At 42.1% G+C, this 25,191-nt stretch overlaps 1 protein-coding gene across 2 annotated transcripts in view; it reads left to right on the plus strand.

Annotated features, from left to right (window-relative positions):
- The window catches only part of LOC139371041 (SLIT-ROBO Rho GTPase-activating protein 3-like), a 117,922-nt gene extending 105,381 nt beyond the window's left edge, over window positions 1-12,541 (plus strand). For both annotated transcript variants that reach the window (XM_071111078.1, XM_071111079.1), the window contains exons 20-22: window positions 5,018-5,167; window positions 5,407-5,719; window positions 8,128-12,541. In XM_071111078.1, coding sequence (XP_070967179.1) covers window positions 5,018-5,167; window positions 5,407-5,719; window positions 8,128-8,577 — 913 coding nt within the window. In that variant the 3' untranslated portion in view covers window positions 8,578-12,541. The remainder of the gene's footprint in view (window positions 1-5,017; window positions 5,168-5,406; window positions 5,720-8,127) is intronic.
- Window positions 12,542-25,191: the final 12,650 nt, after the last annotated feature.

A 25,191-nucleotide genomic window follows, 5' to 3' on the forward strand; every position in this document is an offset into this window, starting at 1 on the left:
CTGGCTAGCTGCTACTGCCTGAGCAGAGAGAAGATGATGACTTTAAGGAATTAAAAATAATAGTCATAAAATATAAACAGAAGTAATATACACAACTTAAATATTGTATTAGTTCATAGTAGTTTCCTACTTGTCTTTTGACGTCTACCCGATTTGGGCCTGATCAGAGATAGTGGAATATTTTCAATGTTTTGGCAATTTAATGTTCACTTTTTATGGCATTGGAATCTCCTTTTCATTATGCATTTAAAAAAGATGCCGTACCTGTCAGAAGTTTGGACACACTTACTAATTCAAGGGTTTTTTCTTTATTGCTACTATTTGCTACATTGTAGAATAATAGTGAAGGCATCAAATCTATGAAATAACATATGGAATCATGTAGTGACCAAAAAAAGTAATAAACAAATCAAACTATATTTTATATTTGAGATTCTTCAAAGTAGCCACCCTTTTCCTTGATGACAGCTTTGCACATTCTTGGCATTCTCTTAACCAGCGTCATGAGGTAGTCACCTGGAATTGTTTTCCAATAGTCTTGACGGAGTTCCCACATATGTTGGCAGCTATTCCTTCACTCTGCGGTCCAACTCATCTCAAACCATCTCAATTGGGTTGAGGTCGGGTGATTGTGGAGGCCAGGTCATCTGATGCAGCACTCCATCACTCTCCTTATTGGTCAAATAGCTCTTACACAGCCTAGAGGTGTGTTTTGGGTCATTGTCCTGTTAAAAAACAATTGATAGTCCCACTAATCGCAAACCAGACCGGATGGCGTATCGCTGCAGAATGCTGTGCTATCCATGCTGGTTAAGTGTGCCTTGAATTCTAAATAAATCACAGACAGTGTCACCAGCAAAGCACTCCCACACCATCACACCACCTCCTCCATGCTTTGTGTGGGACCCACACATGCGGAGATCATCCGTTCACCTACTCTGCGTCTCAGAAAGACACAGCGGTTGGAAACAAAAATCTCAATTTGGACTCATCAAACCAAAGGACAGATTTCCACTGGTCTAATGTCCATTGCTCGTGTTTCTTGGCCCAAGCAAGTCTCTTCTTATTGTTGGTTTTCTTTAGTAGTGGTTTCTTTGCAGTAATTTGACCATGAAGGCCTGATTCGTGAAGTCTCCTCTGAACAGTTGATGTTGAGATGTGTCTGTTACTTGAACTTATTTGGCTGCAATTTCTGAGGCTGGTAACTCTAATGAACTTATCCTCTACAGCAGAGGTAACTCTGGATCTTCCTTTTCTGTGGCGGTCCTCACGAGAGCCAGTTTCATCATAGTGCTTGATGGTTTTTGCAACTGTAATGTTTCATATTGTCTGACCTAGTCAGACATGATGATGGACAGTAATGATGGACTGTCGTTTCTCTTTGATTATTTGAGCTGTTCTTGCCATAATATGGACTTGGTCTTTTACCAAACAGGGCTATCTTCAGTATTCCACCCCTATCTTGTCACAACTCAACTGATTGGCTCAAATGCAATAAGAAGGAAAGAAATTCCACAAATTAACTTTTAACAAGGCACACCTGTTAATTGAAATGCATTCCTGGTGACTACCTCATGAAGCTGGTTGAGAGAATGCCAAGAGTGTGCAAAGCTGTCATCAAGGCAAAGGGCTACGTAAAAGAATCTCAAATATAAAATATATTTTGATTTGTTTAACACTTTTTTGGTTACTACTTGATTCCATATGTTGTTATTTCATAGTTTTGCTGTCTTCACTATTATTCTACAATGTAGAAAACAGTAAAAATAAAGAAAAACCATTAGTAGGTGTGTCCTAAGTTTTGACTGGTACTGTATATAAAAATATATACACACACACAGTGGGGAGAACAAGTATTTGATACACTGCCGATTTTGCAGGTTTTCCTACTTACAAAGCATGTAGAGGTCTGTAATTTTTATCATAGGTACACTTCAACTGTGAGAGACGGAATCTAAAACAAAAATCCAGAAAATCACATTGTATGATTTTTAATTAATTAATTAGCATTTTATTGCATGACGTAAGTATTTGATTCATCAGAAAAGCAGAACTTAATATTTGGTACAGAAACCTTTGTTTACAATTACAGAGATCATACGTTTCCTGTAGTTCTTGACCAGGTTTGCACACACTGCAGCAGGGATTTTGGCCCACTCCTCCATCTCGCGATACATGGCCCCATCCATCCTCCCCTCAATAGGGTGCAGTCGTCCTGTCCCCTTTGCAGAAAAGCATCCCCAAAGAATGATGTTTCTACCTCCATGCTTCACGGTTGGGACGGTGTTCTTGGGGTTGTACTCATCCTTCTTTTTCCTCTAAACACGGCGAGTGGAGTTTAGACCAAAAAGCTCTATTTTTGTCTCATCAGACCACATGACCTTCTCCCATTCCTCCTCTGGATCATCCAGATGGTCCTTGGCAAACTTCAGACGGGCCTGGACATGCGTCGGCTTGAGCAGGGGGACCTTGCGTGCGCTGCAGGATTTTAATCTATGACGGCGTAGTGTGTTACTAATGGTTTTCTCTGAGACTGTGGTCCCAGCTCTCTTCAGGTCATTGACTAGGTCCTGCCGTGTAGTTCTGGGCTGATCCCTCACCTTCCTCATTATCATTGATGCCCCACGAGGTGAGATCTTGCATGGAGCCCCAGACCGAGGGTGATTGACCGTCATCTTGAACTTCTTCCATTTTCTAATAATTGCGCCAACAGTTGTTGCCTTCTCACCAAGATGCTTGCCTATTGTCCTGTAGCCCATCCCAGCCTTTTGCAGGTCTACAATTTTATCCCTGATGTCCTTACACAGCTCTCTGGTCTTGGCCATTGTGGAGAGGTTGGAGTCTGTTTGATTGAGTGTGTGGATAGGTGTATTTTATACAGGTAACAAGTTTTATATATATTTATTTATATATATATATATATTGAAATTGAAAACCGTGATTATTTTGTAATAATCTAACTGAAATTATCTCAAAAAGCACTAATCGCTCAGCACTACCCCCAGGGCTCAGTTCTAGGCCCTCTCCTCTTTTCTCTGTACACCAAGTTTCTGCTCTGTCATATCCTCACATGGCCTTCCTATCATTGCTATGTGGATGACACTCAACTACTCTTCTCCTTACCCTCTTCTGACACCCAGGTGGCGACACGCATCTCTGCGTGCCTGGCAAACATCTCAGCTTGGATGTCGGCCCACCACCTCAAGTTCAGCCTCGACAAAACAGAACTGGTCTTTCTCTCGGGGAAGGCCTGTCCACTCCAAGACCTCTCCATCACAGTTGACAACTCCACGGTGTCCCCCTTCCAGAGTGCAAAGGACCTTGGCATTACCCTGGACACCCTGTCGTTCTTTGCAAACATCAAAGCAGTGACTCGCAGCTGCAGGCTCATAATCTAGGCACTTGTCATCTCCCATCTAGACCAGTAGTTCCCAAACTGTGGGGTGGTCGGCAAGGGTGGGGTCTTTAAAAGTGTATATATATATTTTTGAATTCAGTCCGGGTGTAAACTTACTCTTGAAAGTTGTAATAGCAGAATGCACAAGATGCAATTTCCAAATTGGGTAGTGCATCATCAGTTCCTCTTGTCATGTTAGTCATTGCATACCTTACATGCTGACCAGAGCGAGCGTGCAATCTCGCGCATGTTGATTTTGTCCACCTACACCAGACGCGATAAGGATACGCAGGTTGAAATATCAAAACGAACTCTGAACCAACTATATTAATTTAGGGTCTGGTGGAAAAGCATGAAACATTTATGGCACTTTAGTTAGCTAACTTCCTGTTGCTAGCTAATTTCTCCTGGGATATTAACATTAGGTTGTTATTTGACCTGAAATGCACAAGGTCCTCCACTCCAACAATTAATCCACAGATAAAAGTGTAAACCAAGTTCGTTTCTAGTAATCTCCTCCTTCAGGCTTCTTCTTCGGACTTTATATGGCAGTTGGCAACCAACTCCGTTTCAATCTTTCCATCACCCACGTGGGTACATGCTCCTAAAAACCAATCAGGAGATGGGAGAGGCGGGACTTGTAGCTCGTCATGCGTCACAAATTGAACCAAGTTTTATTTTAGCACCTGCTATGTAGACGCGCGTAAGCAGTGTGGGTGCAATGATTGAATAACATGTATGTGTACATTTATTTTGCAATATTCTCACGCACGCGATGTAACACGGAACCCCTGTTTTAGACTACTACAACGCTCTGTTCGGCTTGGCTCCCCTCTTGTACCATCAAACTCTGCAACTTATCCAGAATGCTGCAGCCCATGTCACCCCACTCCTCCGCACACTGCACTGGCTTCCAATTGAAGCTCACATCGTCTTCAAGACCCTGGTGCTTGCTTACGGAGCAGCAAGAGGAACTGCCCCTCCATACCTTCAGGCTATTCTCAAATCCTACATGCCAACCCGAGCACTCTGTTCCGCCACCTCTTGTCTCTTGGCCCTTCCACCCCTACGGGAGGTCAGTTCCCGCTCAGCCAAGTCAAAGCTCTTTTCTGTCTTGGTTAAATAACTCTTGCGGCGTCCTTATACTTATAATGCTGATAATAATACAAAGAAAAGGCACTTGTCTTTTCCTACTAGCACTGACTTTGCTGATGGAAAATTACCTTTATACGATTCTTATGTGTTGTTGTCTCACCTAGCTATCTTAAGATGAATGCACTAATTGTAAGTCGCTCTGGATAAGAGCATCTGCTAAATGACTAAAATGTCTATGTGAAATTACTCATCATTGCTGGTGTCTGTTTAATGAATCCATTTGGAAGTTGAGTGGGCAGTAAGGCCAGAGTCTCATATTGCTACTTTTTGTGTTAGGAGGAACACATTGGAATGATCAATGTTCAAAAGGAGGGGCTCCAGAACTGTCTGGAACAGATAAACTGACTGCAGATTGAAAACCAGAGCCCTGTGTAAATATGGACCAATTAGTTTGAATAAACAGCAGTCCAAATAAGATCTCTACCAACTGTATGAATAATGTTAATTCTCTCGCTCTCCTCGCAGGGATGATGCGTTCTCGGATAATCTCAGTCAGAAGGCGGACAGCGAGGCGAGCAGTGGACCACTGCTGGATGACAAGGCCTCATTCAAAAATGACGTCCCATCACCGTGTGAACACTCCCCCGACTCCAACTTTGGAGGAGTCATGGGGAGGTGGGTAACGACTGACAAGGACTACATATTGAAATGTAGCCCTTCTCGTTCTAGTCTCAATGTTTAACTCACTCTGGGTTACTTATATGCAGAAATATAAGATCAGTTTAAAACCTCTCCAAATGCTAATCTTAACCATTTATGGAGTAAATAGTCAATGTTTCAAACTGACCGTAGATCAGTGTCAAGGGCCAACCTAATCCTACTCTGTGTGACTGTGATGTCATCTCTCTCCTCAGGGTGCGGCTACCTTCTGACGGGGCCGCCACCCCTCGACGCCACAGTGGAGAGACCCACAGCCCTCCTCGGGGCACTGACACACCCCCGCGGGCCGCAGCCTGTCCCAGCAGCCCCCACAAGGTGGCAGTTAGCAGGAGCCGCATGGAAAGCCCAGAGAAGAGGCGCCTGGGAACATTTGGCAGCGCGGGCAGCATCAACTACGCTGACAGGAAAGCCTATCCTGAGGGCCACCCCCTGAGGCCTGTAGCAGGGGCCACACGCCACAGTAGCCTGGGGGACCACAAGTCACTGGGGGCTGAGACACTGGCAGAGGTATGGACCTTATTTCCTATCAGCCCCAGGTTCTAAAGTATTACCTCGGCCCAATATAATTTCATAACCTCTTTTTCCCCATGTCCTGTAGCCTTATCAGTCATAGAACTCAGACAATATGGAATATGGAATGGAATCAATAGTGGTGCGCAAGTGATACTTTGTGTGGCCTACGAAAACGATAGCTATTTGTCTTACCTTCCCGAAATATCACACAGCAGAGCCAATCAGAGAATATTAATTCCCCAGAGACCAGAGCGAAATGCTTTTCATGGCGATGCTGAAATGAAGTAAATTACACAGAGTACTAATGATCCTTCATATCGGCAGCACAAGCCCAGCGCTGGATACATGGAAAATGAATAGAGACACAGAGGCAGCTTTAGAAATGGCAGAGCTATGATCAGTGCAGCTAATGATAGTGGTCTCCTATCAGAGCCCTATTTCAGACTGAGCCCATGTTGATGACCCTGCACTGTCAGGGCCTGACTAAACCCAGTCTTTGATCTTTAATTATTCTCCACTCATCAATTAATCTGTTATTCAGACAGAGGGAGTGTGTGTGGGATTTAGAGAGGGAGTGTATGTGTCTGTGTGTGATTGTGACAGTGGTAATGAGTGTGCAGCCATTAAAGCGGGGATATTATTTTCTTAATTTGGTGCTGTTGGGCTGTACTGTGTGAGGAGAGGGAACAGAGAGAGGCTACTAGAGAGGCTAGTTAGAGAGCCGCTGGTGTCTGGAAGAACAGAGCGAGATGTGATGTCCTGCTGTACTGTCTGTGTGTGTGTGTCTGGGTGAAGCAGCCCCGACTTAGTGTAAATGTCAGAGACAGTCTGCAGCTCCAAGAAAGATCTACAGTACCAGTCAAAAGTTTGGACACACCTACTCATTCCAGGGTTTTTCTTTATTTTTACTGTTTTCTACATTGTAGAATAATAGTGAAGACATCAACACTATGAAATAACACATATGGAATCATGTAGTAACCAAAAAAGTGTTAAACAAATCAAAATATATTTTATATGTCAGATTCTTCAAAGTAGCCACCCTTTGCCTTGATGACAGCTTTGCACACTCTTGGCATTCTCTCAATCAGCTTCATGAGGTAGTCAACTGGAATGCATTTCAATTAACAGGCGTGCCTTGTTAAAAGATCATTTGTGGATCATTTTTTTCCCTTCTTAATGCGTTTGAGCCAATCAGTTGTTGTGACAAGGTAGGGGTGGAATAGAGAAGATAGCCCTGTTTGGTAAAAGACCAAGTCCATATTATGGCTTGCCAACAGCTCAAATAAGCAAAGAGAAACGACAGTCCATCATTACTTTAAGACATGAAGGTCAGTCAAATTGGAAAATTTCAAGATCTTTGAAAGTTTCTTCAAGTGCAGTCGCATAAACCATCAAGAGTTATGATGAAACTGGCTCTCATGAGGACCGCCACAGGAAAGGAAGACCCAAATAAATGCTATTTTCAACCATACAATGACCCCAAATACACCTCCAGTCTGTGTAAGGGCTATTTGACCAAGAAGGAGAGTGATGGAGTGCTGCATCAGATGACCTGGCCTCCACAATCACCCGACCCCAACCCAATTGAGATGGTTTGGGATGAGTTGGACCGCAGGGTGAAGGAAAAGCATCCAACAAGTACTCAGCATATGTGGGAACTCCTTCAAGACCGTTGGAAAAACACTCCAGGTGAAGCTGGTTGAGAGAATGAGAAGAGTGTGCAAAGCTGTCCTCAAGGCATAGCATGGCTACTTTGAAGAATCTAAAATATATTTTTATTGGTTTAAACACTTTTTTGGTTACTACATGATTCCATATGTGTTATTTCATAGTTTTGATGTCTTTACTATTATTCTACAATGTATAAAATAGCAAAAATTATGAGTAGGTGTTTCCAAACTTTTGTCTGGTACTGTACATCACGGGAATGGAGCTGAATTCAGAAAGAAAACACCACATGTACGTTTGACCATTTATTCGAAAAGATAACAATGCATGTCTTGGCGTTAGGGCTCTGTTTCTTAAGGTTAGCTCACTGTCAGAGCGAAGCTTCATATGAAGATGATAATACAACTACAGGCAGTGAGCACGATATTCTATATCAAATACCCCAAAGGCGGAAACACACAGCCCATGCAGGTGGAGGCTGGGGTGGTGGTGGGATATCAAAAACAGCAAGCATAGGGAGTAACAGCTGGTTACAGCAGCAATGCAGCAAGACACACCAACGCATGCGAGCGCGTGACATCTGGTATTGGGGAAGCATGTGTAAAATTGGTCGACTTAAGTGCAAAATCTGCTAATGCAATCAGCTGATGCCACCACACTCGACTTTCCCTTCTGAACTGGCTATGCTTTATTAAAAATATAATATTTTCTGTGTGTTTTGTGTATGTCAGGACATAAAGAAGACCATGACCACGGCCCTACATGAGCTGCGTGAACTGGAGCGCCAGAACACGGCCAAACAGGCTCCAGACGTGGTGCTGGACACCCTGGACACCACCATGAAGAACCCTGTGAACTCAGAGCCTGGCAGCCCCCTCCACACCATCATGATCCGCGACCCAGACGCCGCCATGCGCCGCAGCAGCAGTTCCACCTCTGAGATGATGAGCACCTTTAAGCCCACCCTGTCAGCCCGTCTGGCCGGAGCCCAGCTGCGCCCCCCGCCCATGAGGCCCGTCCGCCCGCCCCCCACCGGGCACCGCTCCTCCAGCTCCAGTTCCTCTGGGGTGGGAAGCCCTGCTGTCACGCCCACCGAGAAGATCTTCCCCAACAGCACTGCCACGGCTAGCTCTCCAGCCAATGCAGCTAATGCAGCCGGGGACAAGTCCGGCACCATGTAGCTCTGAGGGAGAATTAGGGTTGTCATGTGCAACTGTTTGACACAGAGGAAAGCCGATAGGAATGGGATGATGCGTTGTTGATGTGTTCTCTGAGAACAGTTTGGGATTTTTCCTTCCTCATTTTGGGTTTGACTTTATTTCTTGAATTCAGGAAGCTCTTGGAGAGAGCCTGAGTTGCCATGGTGATGGCAGGCAGAGAAGCTGTAGGGCTTTGCCTATCAACACAACTCTTTGTGAAGCTTGATTTAAAACCAGACGTGAAAATAATGAATAAAATCACCTCTAAGTAAAACTTATTTTTTTATTTTTCGTTTTTTACCTCAAAATTAGAAGTATGTGGCCAGGTCTGGCTTTTTAGTGATTAATTGACTGCAAAACGTGAAGAAGTACTTGTGGAATTTTCGCATTGGTTTTCATCCTGCACTGGTTGTCCAGATGATGTCTCTTCCCTTGCTGGTGGATTGGACACTCACCAATAAGGTGTCTCATCCCTTTCTCTCTGGATTGGACACTGTCTACCAGCCTGTGTCTAAGAGACTGCAACCAAGATAGTCACCGGCCTTTTGGCTGTAAATAAAGACTTACTTGAAGTTGTTATGCCTTTTTGTTTGTACTGTAGTATAAGGGATGTTCAACAAAGTAACACCATAGCAACATTGTACGTATGCGTATGCGTATATGAGATGCGGAAACTGAACCAATATACCAATTCAATGTAAGAAACCTAACCTGTGGTAAACATGTAGTTGAACTTGTATATAGTTTCTGTATTTTTTTTATTTTTATGGTATAAATGTTGTACAGGCCCAGACAGAACAAGCAAGGAGATGTGAATGGCATTGTCAAAAAACAAAAGAGTCAACCTGCAAACAAAGACAACACATCAAAGGTTTCTTCTTCCTTTGTGTTGTTTTCATCATTTTCTGCTTGAACACACGTTCTCAACACAGCACTGATGGTTGTGTTAAGAATATGTGGTCATGGGGATGTCAACATCATACCACACATTGTATTTATGAGTTAAAATTCCATTTGCACGCACATGGATCCTGACGTTCTCTCTATTATTCATATTTAAGACAGTAAAAGGAGTGTATCATACCATTTTTTTTTGCCACAGTAAGGTTTGAACCCACTTTTATTTTGTAATACTGTGAGAATACTGTTGACCATGGCCCCTTACCCCATAGTCCCTCATTGTTCCAACAGCTCTAGAAAACTACACGATAACCTGTGTGAAGTCAGTCCACAACCAGACTGACTGATTTTGGTTACCAGGATGATGTTGGGTGTTCTAGTGGCCAGTCCTGAGCACTGTTTGGACTGAGCCTAACGCTTCTCTAAGTTGGATGAGAGCTCACAGACTCGGTCCAAATCTGTCAGCCTCCATCCACTACAGTCCAACAGGCTTCCCCTTTGAGCCCTGTGTGGCATGGATGGTGAAGATACCCATACAAAATAGGAACTCTGCCCATCTGATCCAAATACCCATACAACTTTGTGCCCATGAAAGCTCTTTAGACACACATTTTTACATTCACATGTTAGCAGATTTTCTTATCCAGAGCATCTTACAAGAGCAATTAGGGTTAAGTGCCTTGCTCAAGGGCACATCAACAGATTTTTCAACTAGTCGGCTCGGAATTTGATCCAGTGACCTTTCGTTTACTGGCCCGACTCTCTTAACCGCTAGGCTACCGGCCGCCCAAATCAGATTTCATACTGTACACTTTGCCATCTTTAAAGCAACCTCTTGCCTGTTCGAGTCTGATTTATGTCATGCTTTTAACATGCAAATTATGCTGGAAAGTACTGTTACAATATTATTTTTAATCTAAAATGTGATACCTTACCTAGACAACTCCAGTGATGCTTGAGCAGTTAGCGGTAAATGTGGTGAAATAATAACAGCAGCACAGTGGTCTTACCTTCCTTACCTCTTCTCCCCGTGGGTATAACATCCTCACTGTCATGTCCCGGTGTCTCATTCCACTTCTTGTTTTCAGTCCTTCAGCAAGGAAATGTAAGCACGTACTGGCCTATACTGTAGCTGCCATGTTGAATTATATCCTGTGCTGGCCCAAGCCCGCTCCTGCCACTCTGCTCAGTCATACAGTTGTGTGGTTGGACTGCCTTGTATACGGCACGCCCTGCTCTGCATGTTTTATGCTGTACCATTTGACTCATACAATATGACAATTCAACAATGGCTGTTTGCGTTGTCTTTCCTCTGTAAAACACACCATTGACGTATAGCGTAGTCATGGGGGTGGGCTACTATATCCTATTAGTCTAACCTTTTTGGAATATGAGAATACCTGTTGTCACTAACGTAGCAGTATTGTGTGGGCAATGGAATTGAATTGTCAGCTAAGGTAGATTTAAAAAATCTGATTTAGCAGCAGGAATCTCAGGCTGTGATTCCATTATCAATCATATCAGCATCATTCAGTCACTGTTGTAATGTGTACAGATCTTGAGTTCATACACAGTTTACTATGAGATACATACTTTCATTTGAAAAACGTGTCATCCCTGTCTGTAGTTTGTCAACCCTACCCTCCTCTGTCCATTACACTGTCCCCTGGTTAGATTATAGCCTACATGCTGGGCACACAGAGACATGGAAAGCAACCAAAGTTATACACTTCCACCATCTGTTGGTCATATATGGTATTGCTTAAAGTACAAGTACCCTGTGGATAATTGTCTGGTATGTGTGAACTCAGATGGACAGACCTTTCCAACAGGAGAATAATGGGCAAAGAATTAGATGATGAAAACAAATGCATTTCAATTCATTCTGTGTATTTTATTAAAAATAAATAAGTCATACGGTTTTAATAAGAAAATCAATAAGAACATTAAACTAAGAGGGTGCTCTCTGTCGAGAGGAGCTGTCACCAACAACTAAATCATGTTTTTTTTCCTACAGGAATAACATAACATTTTTCTTAACCACATTTCTCATCAGTAAAACTGAAGCGTACATTCAAGTACATTTTTTCTCAAACATACATAAGCTATATTTTCAAAGATAAACATTTAAAGTCTGTGGTTTGCTTTATTTGCAAAGGTAAGATTAACATCTTTATGTACAACTAGACTGTGTTCACATTTAAATGATTTTTTAAAATGTGTATTTTGTTTATTTATACCTTTTGTCTTAAATGAGTATTTTTAAAGTGCCTTTTGTGCACATCATTAGTTTTTAATGAACTTGTTCAATTACTTTTTTAAACTATATGGTATGTTGTCAGTCATGTTTGGTATAAACTTTTATCATATTTTTCCCTTCAGTGTTACATTACACACATCATTTCATCTGAGGAATATGTGAAAACAAGAATGATGTAAATATGTACTGTACACTTTGCTATAGAGGAATTGCTACTCTTCAGATGTCTACTAACAGAATGACTGAAATGTAGTATTTACTTGTAGAATGTATTACCTAATATGCTCTAGGTGATTCATGGAAGGGTAATAGATTTATGAAGAAGACTACTGTCCACTCAACAATAATTTCATATTTTTTTCAGTTCTCTCTTATACTGATCATCCTCCGTCATAGCTCAAGCATCATTGTGTTGTTGTAGGCAACAGTGGGTCTGTCAATATATCCTAGCTCCTCTACTTGCACGGTTTATAAGACACTTGGTGCACTCTCTTTCCTCTCTAAGCTCTATGTGATTTCTGGAATGTATGCTAAAAATAGGTCATGTCTTTTGTATGTTGGATAAGATAACAATGCTTACAAAGTGGCATTCAGAGACCGGCTGAGTGGCTGAGTGCCTATATTGGTTAGTGTGAGTTGTTGTCATACTGTTTACCCTCTTTTCTCTCTCTCTCTCTCTCTCTCTAACACGTGTCTAGTGATGCTGTCTGTTCATGAGTGTCTGATTGGTTGAATCCCTTGTGATGTAATGGATGTTGAGAACCCTTATGTCCAAATAAAAACAAATGTTTCCCTCTAATGTTGACCTTTTCTGACTGTTTTATCCAGCAGGTCAAACTAATTTATTAACTATACTAGCAAATACAAACGCCCATACCTTGACTAATAGCCTTGTTGATCAATTCCCTTGGTGTCTGCAGACGTTCATGAATCTCTATGAATTGGTATGCTAATAGACGGGTAATACCTAACCAATTCTGCAATGTTTGGATATTGTACCATATCGATGCTCAGCTATCTTACAGTGTCTGTGTAAATAGACCAGCTAGCTCACCTCTGTAAAGGGAGATCAAGCCCCAAACTTCTTATGACTGAGACTGCAGTTCCGTCTGAGGCCACATGATGGAGAAATTACGGCACAAAACTACTGCTGTGCTACTTGCCGGAAATTCAGGGAGAGGCGATCTGAGTGTGGTAGAGTGCAGTGCAGACATGAGCTGTACAATTAGTTGACAATATGTGACCTTTGAGGTTGATTATTATGTGTTAAAATAAATATACATATATAAATATAAAGTTAGGTCAGCAATATTTCTAGTGTATTATTGTGACGCCTAAAATCTAATTATTTTTGACTGTAGAAATAACCTGGGATTCTGTTAGTGGCAAGCTCTGGTTTATCAGTCAACAACCAACCATTCACACAGAAAATGGAGAATTCAATTTGTTCCAGCCCAGAGCCTTTTAATCATCAGAGACAAGACAAAAGCCCTGTTTATACCTGGTTCAAACATGCATGCTTTGTCCTGATATTGTCCACATTCTGATTGTGCCCACATATTCAGACAGGTGTATATGATTAAAAGATGCATTGTGATCTGATTGTGATGTGATCTTCTTGACCACCTCTTGGAGGTAGTCAGGCACACATTGTGTAGACACATATGGATGGTGAAACCATCATTATCCTATTAAAAATCATTGACAGGTGGAACCATTTACTCATGGCGTCAATATGTGTCTTAAAATCTGTCAAATAATTTGCATACAGAGAGGGATCAGGAAATCTGGTCACAATGCAGACACAGTGGACGGATATTGACACATTTTTATACCATGTATAGACATATTTTTTTAAAAGTGAGGCACAATCAGAATGTGGACAAGGACAAAGGACGCATGTTAGCAGGAGGTATAAACAAGTCTTATCACACATTAAATTATGCTCACATATTAGAGCACTGCGGAAGTAGTATTTTTGCCCACATTAAAGGTGTGTTGTTGACTTTAGCTTTTATGCTTCTTTTTTTTAGAGTTAACCTAGAGTCTATTGACACACCGGTGCATCAATCTAAGTAACATAATAAAGAAATCCACATCAAAGTCTGTCAATTTAAGCAGGAGATATATTTGTGCATGGGGCTGTTTCTCAAACCACCGCTTCTGCCGATGTCGCTCTTCCGCACTGCAGTGGAAGGTGTCTTGAGATACATCTGTGTTTGTCAGATTATGAGACATCCCAAAAATCTGTCTCCTCACAAAAACATCTGTAGCGTCCGACCAGTTTGGCCTAAAAAGTAAATAACTCTAACCCTAATCCTATATGTAAAGAGGAGATGGTGGTGTTCTCTGTTTTGCTCTACGACTCCCACACTTGTCATGGGACTCGTCTGAAGGTAACCGACACCATACCCCCCCCAAATGGGTTAAATATGTGTAAAAGAAGAATATATATATATATAGGACACACACTTCAAAACCTTATTCCTTATGATTTCCTTTTGGACTGTCTTTTTTGCCATTATGAATGTTATTCAATGTGTTTCTACAGGCTATAATTATAAAGGCCAAATGCAATACTTTATTTATTATTATTCATCTTAAAATGGTCATACACTACATGACCAGGGGTATATTGACACCTGCTCATCAAACGTCTCATTCCTAAAATCATGGGCGTTAATATGGAGTTGGCCCCTCCTTTGCTGCTATAACAGCCTCCACTCTTCTCCACTCTTTTCACTAGATGTTGGAACATTGCTGCGGGGACTTCCATTCAGCCACAAGAGCATAAGTGAGGTCGGGCACCGATGTTGGGCAATTAGGCCTGACTTGCATCCGCCAAACCCAGATTTGTTTGTCGGACTGCCAGATGGTGAAGTGTGATTCATCACTCCAGAGAATGCGTTTCCACTGCTCCAAAGTCCAATGGTGGTGAGCTTTACACCACTCCAGCCGACACTTGGTATTGCGCATGGTGATCTTAGGCTTGCGTGCGGCTGCTCGGCCATTGAAACCCATTTCATTAAGCTTCCCGACGAACAGTTCTTGTGCTGATGTTGCTTCCAGAGGCAGTTTAGAACTCGGTAGTGAATGTTGCAACCAAGGACAGATGATTTTTAAGCACTATGGGCTTCAGCTTTCAGCGTTCCCGTTCTGGCAGCTTGTGTGGCCTACCACATCATGGCTGAGCCGTTGTTGCTCCTATACTTTTCCACTTAACAATAACAGCACTTACAGCACAGAAATTTGACGAACTGACTTAGAAAAGTGGCATTCTATGACGGTGCCACATTGAAAGTCACTGAGCTCTTCTGTAAGGCTATTCTACTGCCAATGTTTGTCTATGGCGATTGCATGGCGGTGTGCTCAATTTTATACACATGTCACAACAGGTGTGGCTGATTGCCGAATCCACTAATTTGAAGGGGTGTCCACATACTTTATGTATATAGTGTACCATGGATCAGACTTTTAGAAGTTAAGTTCATAACAACCTGCTACTCATCACCATATTATAAATAGTTTGAAGTGAGTTGTTGCAGCTGTTTTTTAAAGTTATAATTCTGATCAGATTAGTCAGTTGGATGGCCATTGTTAGTCTTTATTGTTATATTCATCGTGTTCTGCCAGACTAGATTCCTAATTCATCTGACCATGTAGCTCTAACTGGTTTTCGTCTTCAAATATCGGAACCAATGAATTTTTATTAAATTAATTCAAAAAGGTACCAACAAACGCACAAATTATGTTTTAATATACTGAACAAAAATATTAACGCAACATGCAACAATTTACAGTTCAGTTCATATGAGGAAATCCTTCAATTGACATAAATTCATTAGGCCCTAATCTATGGATTTCACATGTCTGGAAATACAGATACTGTATGCATCTGTTGATCACAGATACCTTAAAAAAATATATATGGGCCTCACAATCGGCCTCAGGATCTCGTCATGATATTTTGGGGCATTCACATTGCATTCAATAAAATGCAATTGTGTTCGTTGTCCATAGCTTATGTCCGCCCGCCCATACCATAACCCCACCACCACTGTTCACAACGTTGACATGAGCAATCCGCTCACTCCCACACAACACTATACACGTGGTCTGCGGTTGTGAGGCCGGTTGGACGTACTACCAAATTCTCTAAAACGACATTGGAGGTGGCTTATAGTAGAGAAATTAACATTCAATTATCTGGCAACAGCGGTGGTGTACATTCCTGCAGCCAGCATGCCAATTGCACCCTCCCTCAAAACTTGAGACATCTGTGGCATTGTGTTGTGTGACAAAACATTTTAGAGTGGCCTTTTATTGTCCCCAGCACAAGTTGTACCTGTGTAATGATCATGCTGTTTACTCAGCTCATTGATATGCCACACTTGTCAGGTGGATGGATTATCTTGGCCAAGGGATGTAAACAAATTTGAACACGACATTTGAGAAAAATAAGCTTTTTATGCATATGGAACATTTAAGGGATCTATTATTTCCACACATGGGACCAACACCTTATATGTTGCATTTATATTTTTGTTTAGTGTAATTATACAAACTACTTTGATAGAGATCATTATTATGTTTTGATGGCTCATAGAGAGAAGAACAAGACTGGACTGGACTGTGAATATACTGCAAAAGTACCAGTGCTTGTTGGGATGAGCGAGTTGAAAACCCAGTGGAAGTGGCTGATAAGGTTCAAACTAGGAGTGGATTACTGTAAAGAATTGTTCAAAGCCTTGGGTTAGTAAGTAAAGTAAAGTAATCATTTCTCTCTCCAGAGATATTGGTGTTCACTGTGACAATTGTAGCATCAGGAGGATGCCGGGGAACCTGAAATCAAAATTAAACCCTTGCAACTTAAAAGGGCTATATTCAATTCATGTCACGGAAGTTCAGCATTATAGCGTGATTGAAATTTAAAGGCAATGTTCCCGTGTTAGCGAAGACACTGCATTTGTAGGCTCAATCAGAAATAACCTTTACATTTATATTACGCAATCTGTAACGCTTCATCGATACAGAATGAATAGAGCCCTTAAAGCGGCAATCAGCGGTTGAAACAATAACACATAATTTACCCCACCCATGTTTTGGTAAAAAGATGAGGGCTGGAGCTGGATTAATGTAACCACTCTCAAATGCACAGACAGAGCTACGGATGCAAGGACTGACCATCCATGACAGTGTTACTCACTATTTTTTGTACAGGGGCCACTTTGGGTTGAGACAATCATTCAGAGGGCCGCACACATCTTTCATTTGTTCTACTTTTTCTTCCAATATTATCAATTATTAATGGAGAGCAAATTCAGAATAATAGAGCACATGCAATTGATTTTATGTACAGCACATCACAAATATATACATACACCCATCAAATAGGCTACATCTCATGTATAAGACCCATAGTAAGGGTTACCTCTGTAGTTGGACGAGCGAAAATGTTCCTTCTGCTCCTTGACTGAATTTATTCTAAACATATAGTCCGTTGTTGCTATCCTTGTGTGGCAATCCAGGTGTGCATTGCAGTCTTTTTCTCTGTTTTTGTTTCCCAGTGTTCATTGTTGAAAATGTTGCTTCACATGAATAAGTGCTGACAAAAAATAATGTCACCTTTTGCACACACTGCTTCAGAAGTGGATACTCTGTGTCTGACACAAGGCTCTAAAAATGGGTAACACCTGATCTTAGTTCATCTTGCAATGTGTCATTTGCCTGCAGCTCCATTATCTCACTCCCTATTCCAGCACTGTCAGGACACCGGGCTGTGATGACTGGGGTCAGAGATGACACTGGCACATGAAAGGGTTGTTCTCAATCAAGTTGAATAAATCCTTGTACTCCGTGATATCCTTGAATCTTGACTCAAACTCCAACTTCAACTCTTCCAACACACGCACAAATGCATCATAGCTAAAATGTTGAAGTATGTCTGGGTTGGATGTGGTGACTGCTCTGAGTTTTGGGAAATGAACCAATTCTCTGTCAGGTATGAACAGTGTGGTGTTTTTATTTTGAAATGCTGTGACCACACGCAGCATTTTGCCCGGAGTTTTAGCTTTCCCTTGGAGTTGGAGATTCACCGTGTTCAGGTGGCAGGGGATTTCAGTTAAAAAAGCCAGCTTTAATATCCACTGTGGATCGTCCAGCTCTGGCTCCTGATGGAGAGAGAGAAATATTTCCAAAACTCTGCCATGAGACAGCCATCTCACCTCATTGTGAAATATCAAGATGGCGTATTCTGTCTGGTATTCCTCCAGCAACTCGCAGAATTGCCGGTGATTCAGTGCCGTCGCAATAATAATGTTCACCACACGCACGACTTGCTGCATCACATTCTGTAATTCACAGTCTTTGAGTTTCCTGATGAATGATACAATGAAACGTAAGATATTTGGGAATATCCTCTCTCTTTCTCATCTGGCCTATGAGTCCCTTTTCCTTCCCTCGCATGTTTGGGGCGCTGTCAGCGCCCACCGATGCCAGATTTGACCAGTTAATATTATTATCAGCAAAAAATGTAACAAGGACTTTCAGAATATCCTCTCCTTGTGTTTATCACTGAAGGGGCAGTAAACATAAAAATTCCTCTCTGAACGACTCGTTTTGAGGGAAGCGGATCCAAACACATAATTGGGCAATGTCACTTACATCAGTGCTTTTGTCTAGCAAATTACTAAAACCAGGCGCCACGGATATGTCAGTAATCAGTTGCTTAACGATGTCCTCACTGATGTCTTCTATGCGTCTTGTTATGGTCGAGTCCCTTAATTTGCTTAAAAATAGCTTCCTTGTTTGTGAAATCAGCATACAATATTTAGGCTGAGGACAATTTAAAAAAAAGTTTTTTTGACAATCTCCGTGTCTGTGGCCTTCTCATATCAATCTCATAGGATGCCTCTGTCGTTTTCTCTGCAACAGTGCTGTACATCATTTGTTGTTGACCTTTGTGCTGTCCTTTGAGTTGCGCTATTTTGTTGTTTCTGGGGTTGCTTTGTGGCGGATATGTTTCGTCAATGTGGGCATGGTGTGACTGGAAATTTGCTTGTTTAAAACAATTGACTGCCTGCTGGCAAATAAGACAAAGTGAGCTAGTCCCATCATGCAGTACAAAAAAATACATGTCTGTCCATTTCTCTTGGAACTTTCTGTGTTCTTGAATCAATCGTATCCTTCTCTTAGCCACGTTAGTTACGTTAGCTACGTTAGCAAGCTGCATTTCGCCGCCGCCATCTTCCTGATTTTCTTGGATCTCCGGTGGTTGTTCGTTCATAGCTTTCACGTTGTTCTCCAGCTCTTCCCCCTCATTTTCAATAGATTTACGTTTATTCTTTACAATAAATTGATATATGTCGACCAGACTGAAACATGAGCTAGTAGCAAACTGATGTGTGTCAGTCCACGCAATGAGTACCACTGATCCATGAAATAAAAATTATAATTTTAACCAGGTTTAGAGGCTATATAGTGTTTGTTTACATTTACTTGTTTATAATTTTTTTTGTAAAACAAGCCTTTATTTGGGTTCTGATGGGGTACGATAGTTGAACTAATCTCGTGAGACATTTATATTCTTAATAAATCAATGTGAGTGACTGGTTGCCGGGAAGTCAGGCGCAGGAGAGCAGAGATGGGTGAAAACAGGATAACTTTAATATACACCCTGGCCCAAAGGCACAGGCGAGGCAGCACAAAGCACAACCACGGTAACATGAACCTGATTAAACAAAACAAACAAACCTAGGTTTGAAACTAACCTAGCGTAAGCCAGCCTGTAGCGTAACACCCTACACAAAGAACAATTCCACACACAGACATGGGGGAAACAGAGGGTAATATACATTTAGTCTGATGAGGGAATGTGAACCAGGTGTGTGGGAAAACAAGACAAAACAAATGGAAAATGAAAGGTGGAGCGGCGATGGCTAGAAAACCGGTTAGGTCGACCACCGAACGCCGCACGAACAAGGAGAGGGACCGACTTCGGCGGAAGTCGTGACACAATGGGTACATATCATTCATTTATCAGTCCAAAAATGGATGTAGCAAATGCAGATTGCACCTTTACCTTCCCTTCCTGATCCTTCCTGTAGGGCGATTGACATCCATTCACAAAACCCAATTAAGTAAGATCAAAACATGATATATTGTGTGCTAATTACCTCCTTAGTTGAGAGAGAGAAAGAAAGAGAGATCAAGGAGGAAGTAGCTTGTTATCAGACACAGTCCCATGGATGCAGCAGTCACAAATGCTTCTCAGCAGAGCCAAATTCAGTGTGAACCCCGACTGTATATGGGAAGAGAATGGCCCCACAGGCCTCCAGAGGGTAGAGGATGTTCAAAACCTCCAGATTGGTGGAAAGGGGACAAGTAAACTCAGGTCACAAATCATATTGAGATGGTTCCTGATACCCTCTCTTACTGTAGCGGGTAGAGACTATAGACAGAGGATTCAGGAGAGAATAGAAAGACATAACATCCCACATAATGTAGGAAAACATAACCATCAACCCCACCCGCATTAATATAATTGTGTAGGAAAGGCAAGGAGTACAAGTAAATAAATCAGAATAATTGGGAAGATAAGAAAGAGAGCGTACAATGAAACAGCTTACAGAGGGCACTGTCGATAAATCCTGCAAAGCCCATTCTCCTGTCACACTGCATTTCTATCAAACTGTTTGTGGTCCCACACAAGCATACAAATAAAGCACATTCTCAGGGACATTTACTGTAGGTTTATCTCTGTTTTCCAAAGTCTTGTGTTTATACCCCTAAAAGGAACTGTGCGTGTTCTTTGCATTCTTTGAACAAGGTTTGCTTTATATTTACTTCTACTTTCTTCAAACTTTGTTAAAGACAAAGTTTCAAGAATTTGCATGAAGGTGATATGGTTTTTGGAATACAGTTGAAGTCAGAAGTTTACATATACCTTAGCCAAATACATTTAAACTCAGTTTTTCACAATTCCTGACATTTAATCCTAGAATTTTTTTCCTGTCTTAGGTTAGTTAGGATCACCACTTTATTTTAAGAATGTGAAAATGCCCGAATAATAGTAGAGATAATGATTTATTTAAACTTTTATTTCTTTCATCACATACCCAGTGGGACAGAAGTTTACATACACTCAATTAGTATTTGGTAGCATTGCCTTTAAATTGTTTAAATTGGGTCAAACATTTCGGGGAGCCTTCCACAAGCTTCCCACAATAAGTTCGGTGAATTTTGGCCCCTTCCTCCTGACAAGAGCTAGTGTAACTGGTTCAGGTTTGTAGGCCTCCTTGCTCGCACACGCTTTTTCAGATCTGCCCACACATTTTCTACAGGATTGAGGTCAGGGCTTTGTGATGGCCACTCCAATACCTTGACTTTGTTGTCCTTAAGCCATTTTGCCACAACTTCGGAAGTATGAGTGGGGTCATTGTCCATTTGGAAGACCCATTTGCGACCAAGCTTTAACTTCCTGACTGATGTCTTGAGCTGTTGCTTCAATATATTCACATAATTTTCTTCCCTCATGATGCCATCTATTTTGTGAAGTGCACCAGTCCCCTCCTGCAGCAAAGCACCCCACAACATGATGCTGCCACCCCCGTGCTTCACGGTTGGGATGGTGTTCTTCGGCTTGCAAGCCTCACCCTTTTTCCTCCAAACATAACGATGGTCATTATGGCCAAACAGTTCTATTTTTGATTCATCAGACCAGTGGACATTTCTCCAAAAAGTACGATCTTTGTACCCATGTGCAGTTGCAAACCGTAGTCTGGCTTTTTTATGGTGGTTTTGGAGCAGTGGCTTCTTCCTTGCTGAGTGGCCTTTCAGGTTATGTCGATATTGGACTCATTTTACTGTGGATATAGATCATTTTGTACCTGTGTCCTCCAGAATCTTCACAAGGTCCTTTGCTGTTGTTCTGCGATTGGATTGCAATTTTTGCACCAACGTGCGTTCATCTCTAGGAGACAGAACGCATTTCCTTCCTGAGCGGTATGACGGCTGCGTGGTCCCATGGTGTTCATACTTGCGTACTATTGTTTGTACAGATGAACGTGGTACCTTCAGGCATTTGGAAATTGCGCCCAAGGATGAACCAGACTTGTGGGGGTCTACAATATTTTTCTGAGGTCTTGGCTGATTTCTTTTTATTTTCCCATGATGTCAAGCAAAGAGGAACTGCGTTTGAAGGTAGGCCTTGAAATGCATCCACAGGTACACCTCCAATTGAATCAAATGATGTCAAATAGCCTAACAGAAGCTTCTAAAGCCATGACATCATTTCCAGGGATTTTCCAAGCTGTTTAAGGCACAGTCAACTTAGTGTATGTAAACTTCTGACACACTGGAATTGTGATACGGTGAATTATAAGTGAAATGATCTGTCTGTAAACAATTGTTGGAAAAATTATCTGTGTAATGGACAAAGTAGAGGTCCTAACCGACTTGCCAAAACTATAGTTTGTTAATTAACAAGACCTTTTTGGAGTGGTTGAAGAACTAGTTTTAATGACTCCAACATAAGTGTATGTAAACTTCCGACTTCAACTATATCTATATGTAATCAGATTGTAATTGGACAATGTATTACAATGGGTCAAATATCTGTAGGTTAACTGTTAACAATGCCGACACTGGGGAACCTGGTAATTTTACTTATGGTATTGTTGTGGAAAAATTCTTACACAGGGACACTCAAAGTCAATCTTAGATGAATCATTGTTTATTGTCAGCACGCTGGAGAGGTTCCAACCAACTCAATGCACCATAGTACACATGTCAATCAGGAGGTCTCTCTGGGAAGACCCAGCAGTTGTCTTATATACGGCTATACACAGACAAGTTTTATTTGCATGATTTAGCATAATTCATTAATCCTTACCATTTTATTAATGTGACCGACCAATACTGTTTCATAACATGTGACAGACACCTCACAAGGCTTCTCTCTAAGCTGAGACCTCAAAACTGAGATATCTTTAGTTAGTTCTCAAAACAAGATCTGGGTTTACTGCCAAATTGCGGCTACTGATAAGAGGAGGATTTGTTCAGTCAACCACTTGCATGAACACAAAAATTGGTTTATAGAACAGCATATCTCAGTCTATAATGTTTTTGTCCTTTTCAGAGGAGCTCCGAATGGAACCTATTGGTTGTGTGGAAAAATGGCTTACTGTAGCATTCCCTCAAATTGGGGAGGTACATGTACCGTAGGGTTCGTGGTGACAGTTATGAGAACCGTTCCGAATAATGAGAGGGATCTGAATACTTTGTTTAAAGACTACAGACCTTCTGGAATGAGGAGAGATAAGATATCACTGGCTGACATCACTCACACTCAGGCACCTGCCTCCAGGTTCCTTGGGGTGTTTTTTCTTGGGTATGGAGTTGCATGTGCGTTAGACCAAATTCGTGACATCTCTAGACACAGAGAAAATTGGCAATGCTACTCAAAATGCCCTGGAACAATTGTATAGGGAAACGAAAGAATTGCGTGTTAGCTCTGCAAAACAGAGAGGCCCTTGACTATCTTTTGGCAGGTCATGGGGGCACTTGTGTAATCATGGGTGATGAATGTGGTACTTTTGTCCCAGATCACTCTTCTAATGTGACTGATCTTGCCTAATACATTGCCACTGTTGCTAAGAATAATTCTTGAAAACCAGATTGGACATTTGCAAATTGGTTGGAATCCCTGTTTGGAAGATGGGGATCCCAAACTGCCCAATGGGCTGCAGCATGTGTTTTTTTGTTTAGTTGGCTTCATTGTGTTATTAACATGCTGTGAGGCGATCTGTGCCTCTCTGGCTGGTAAGATTTCAGCAGTTATCAGGTTTTCTGCTCCTCCAGAATATGGTGAAACAAATGAGCTGCCAAATCTGGATGAGCTCCTATTTCCCCCTGTACATACGGACGATGAGTAATGATTGAAGGTCACTTTCTCTCAACAAATTGAGTGTAAGGTCGTCTAAACCCTTAATCTGTTTTCTATGATGTGGAACAATGAGCTGATGAGCCAGCACCAAACTTTTGAAGGTCTTTGCAGAATTGTTAAACAACAGGGTTTTATGCACCTAAGTTTGACTGTGACATCTCCAGCTTGCTGACAATAAAGAGTGATTTTTTAAATATTGACTTTGAGTGTCCTGTGTAAGAATTTCCACAGCATTCCATTACTGGGTCTTGAGTTAGACTTGGGCATAAATCTCGCTTTTCTATCCCTGGAAAGGGGTTGGGGTTCCAGCTCTATTCCAGCACAGAAATTTCTAGCAAGTTCCTGTACCTACTTGGGATAATGGCTTCTATGATATTGGTCATTCCCCTAGGACTATTTTTGATGTGGCCTTTCCAGCACTGGGTGCTATTTCCTTTTCGCCTCCTCCTGTTGCTTCTGAAGAGAAAAAGAGGTTACTGTGTCCTCTGCCAGCTTCACACATGTATATTGAACAGACCCGGGATATGCAGTTATGTGACCATCTTTTTGTCTGTTTTACTAATCCAGCTCACGACAGGGCGCTCTCTAAGCAGCATCTCTCCCACTGGATTGTGGAGGCTATCTCCCTGGCATATAGCAGCAAAGCTTACCGAGCAGTGTATGCACCCACTCCACCAGGGGTCTGACAGCGTCTTGCCCGTTGTTTAAATGGTTGACCATAGGAGATATTTGTTCTGCAGCGAGTTGGGCATCACTATACACGTTTGTGAGGTTTTATCCCTTGGATGTCACTGCTCCCAGTGTAGCCCACAGGGTAAGGGGGCTGTGCTCTGGCAAAGTGGGTGGAGTTATATCATGCCTGGTGGCCCTGTCGGGGGGCATCGTCAGACGGGGCCATAGTGTCGTTGCCCCCCCCCCTCCCATCTCAGCCTTCAGTATGGTCAGTCTGTTATATCTGTTGTCCTGTGTGAGTTTAAGTAGGCTCACTAATTCTCTCTCTCTCTCCCTCTCTCCCCTCCCCTCCCCTCCAGAACGACATATGCCCTAGGACCATGCCTCAGGACTACCGGGACTGACGACTCCTGGCTGTCCCCAGTCCACCTGGTCGTGCTGCTGCTCCAGTTTCAACTGTTCTATGGAACCTTGACCAGATGTGCTGCCTTGTCCCGGACCTGATGTATTCAACTCTCTTTCTCTACCGCACCTGCTGTCTCGACCTCTGAATGCTCGGCTATGAAAAGCCAACTGACATTTACTCCTGAGGTTGCACCCTCTACAACCACTGTGATTATTATTTGACCCTGCTGGTCATCTATGAACGTTTGAACATCTTGAAGAAGAATCTGGCCTTAATGGCCATGTACTAATATAATCTCCACCCGGCACAGCCAGAAGAGGACTGACCACCCCTCAGAGACTGGTTCCTCTCTAGGTTTCTTCCTAGGCTCCTGCCTTTCTAGGGTGTATTTCCTGGCCATCGTGCTTCTACAGC

The sequence above is a fragment of the Oncorhynchus clarkii genome, chromosome 17 (genome assembly GCF_045791955.1).
Source record: "Oncorhynchus clarkii lewisi isolate Uvic-CL-2024 chromosome 17, UVic_Ocla_1.0, whole genome shotgun sequence".
Taxonomy (NCBI): domain Eukaryota; kingdom Metazoa; phylum Chordata; class Actinopteri; order Salmoniformes; family Salmonidae; genus Oncorhynchus; species Oncorhynchus clarkii.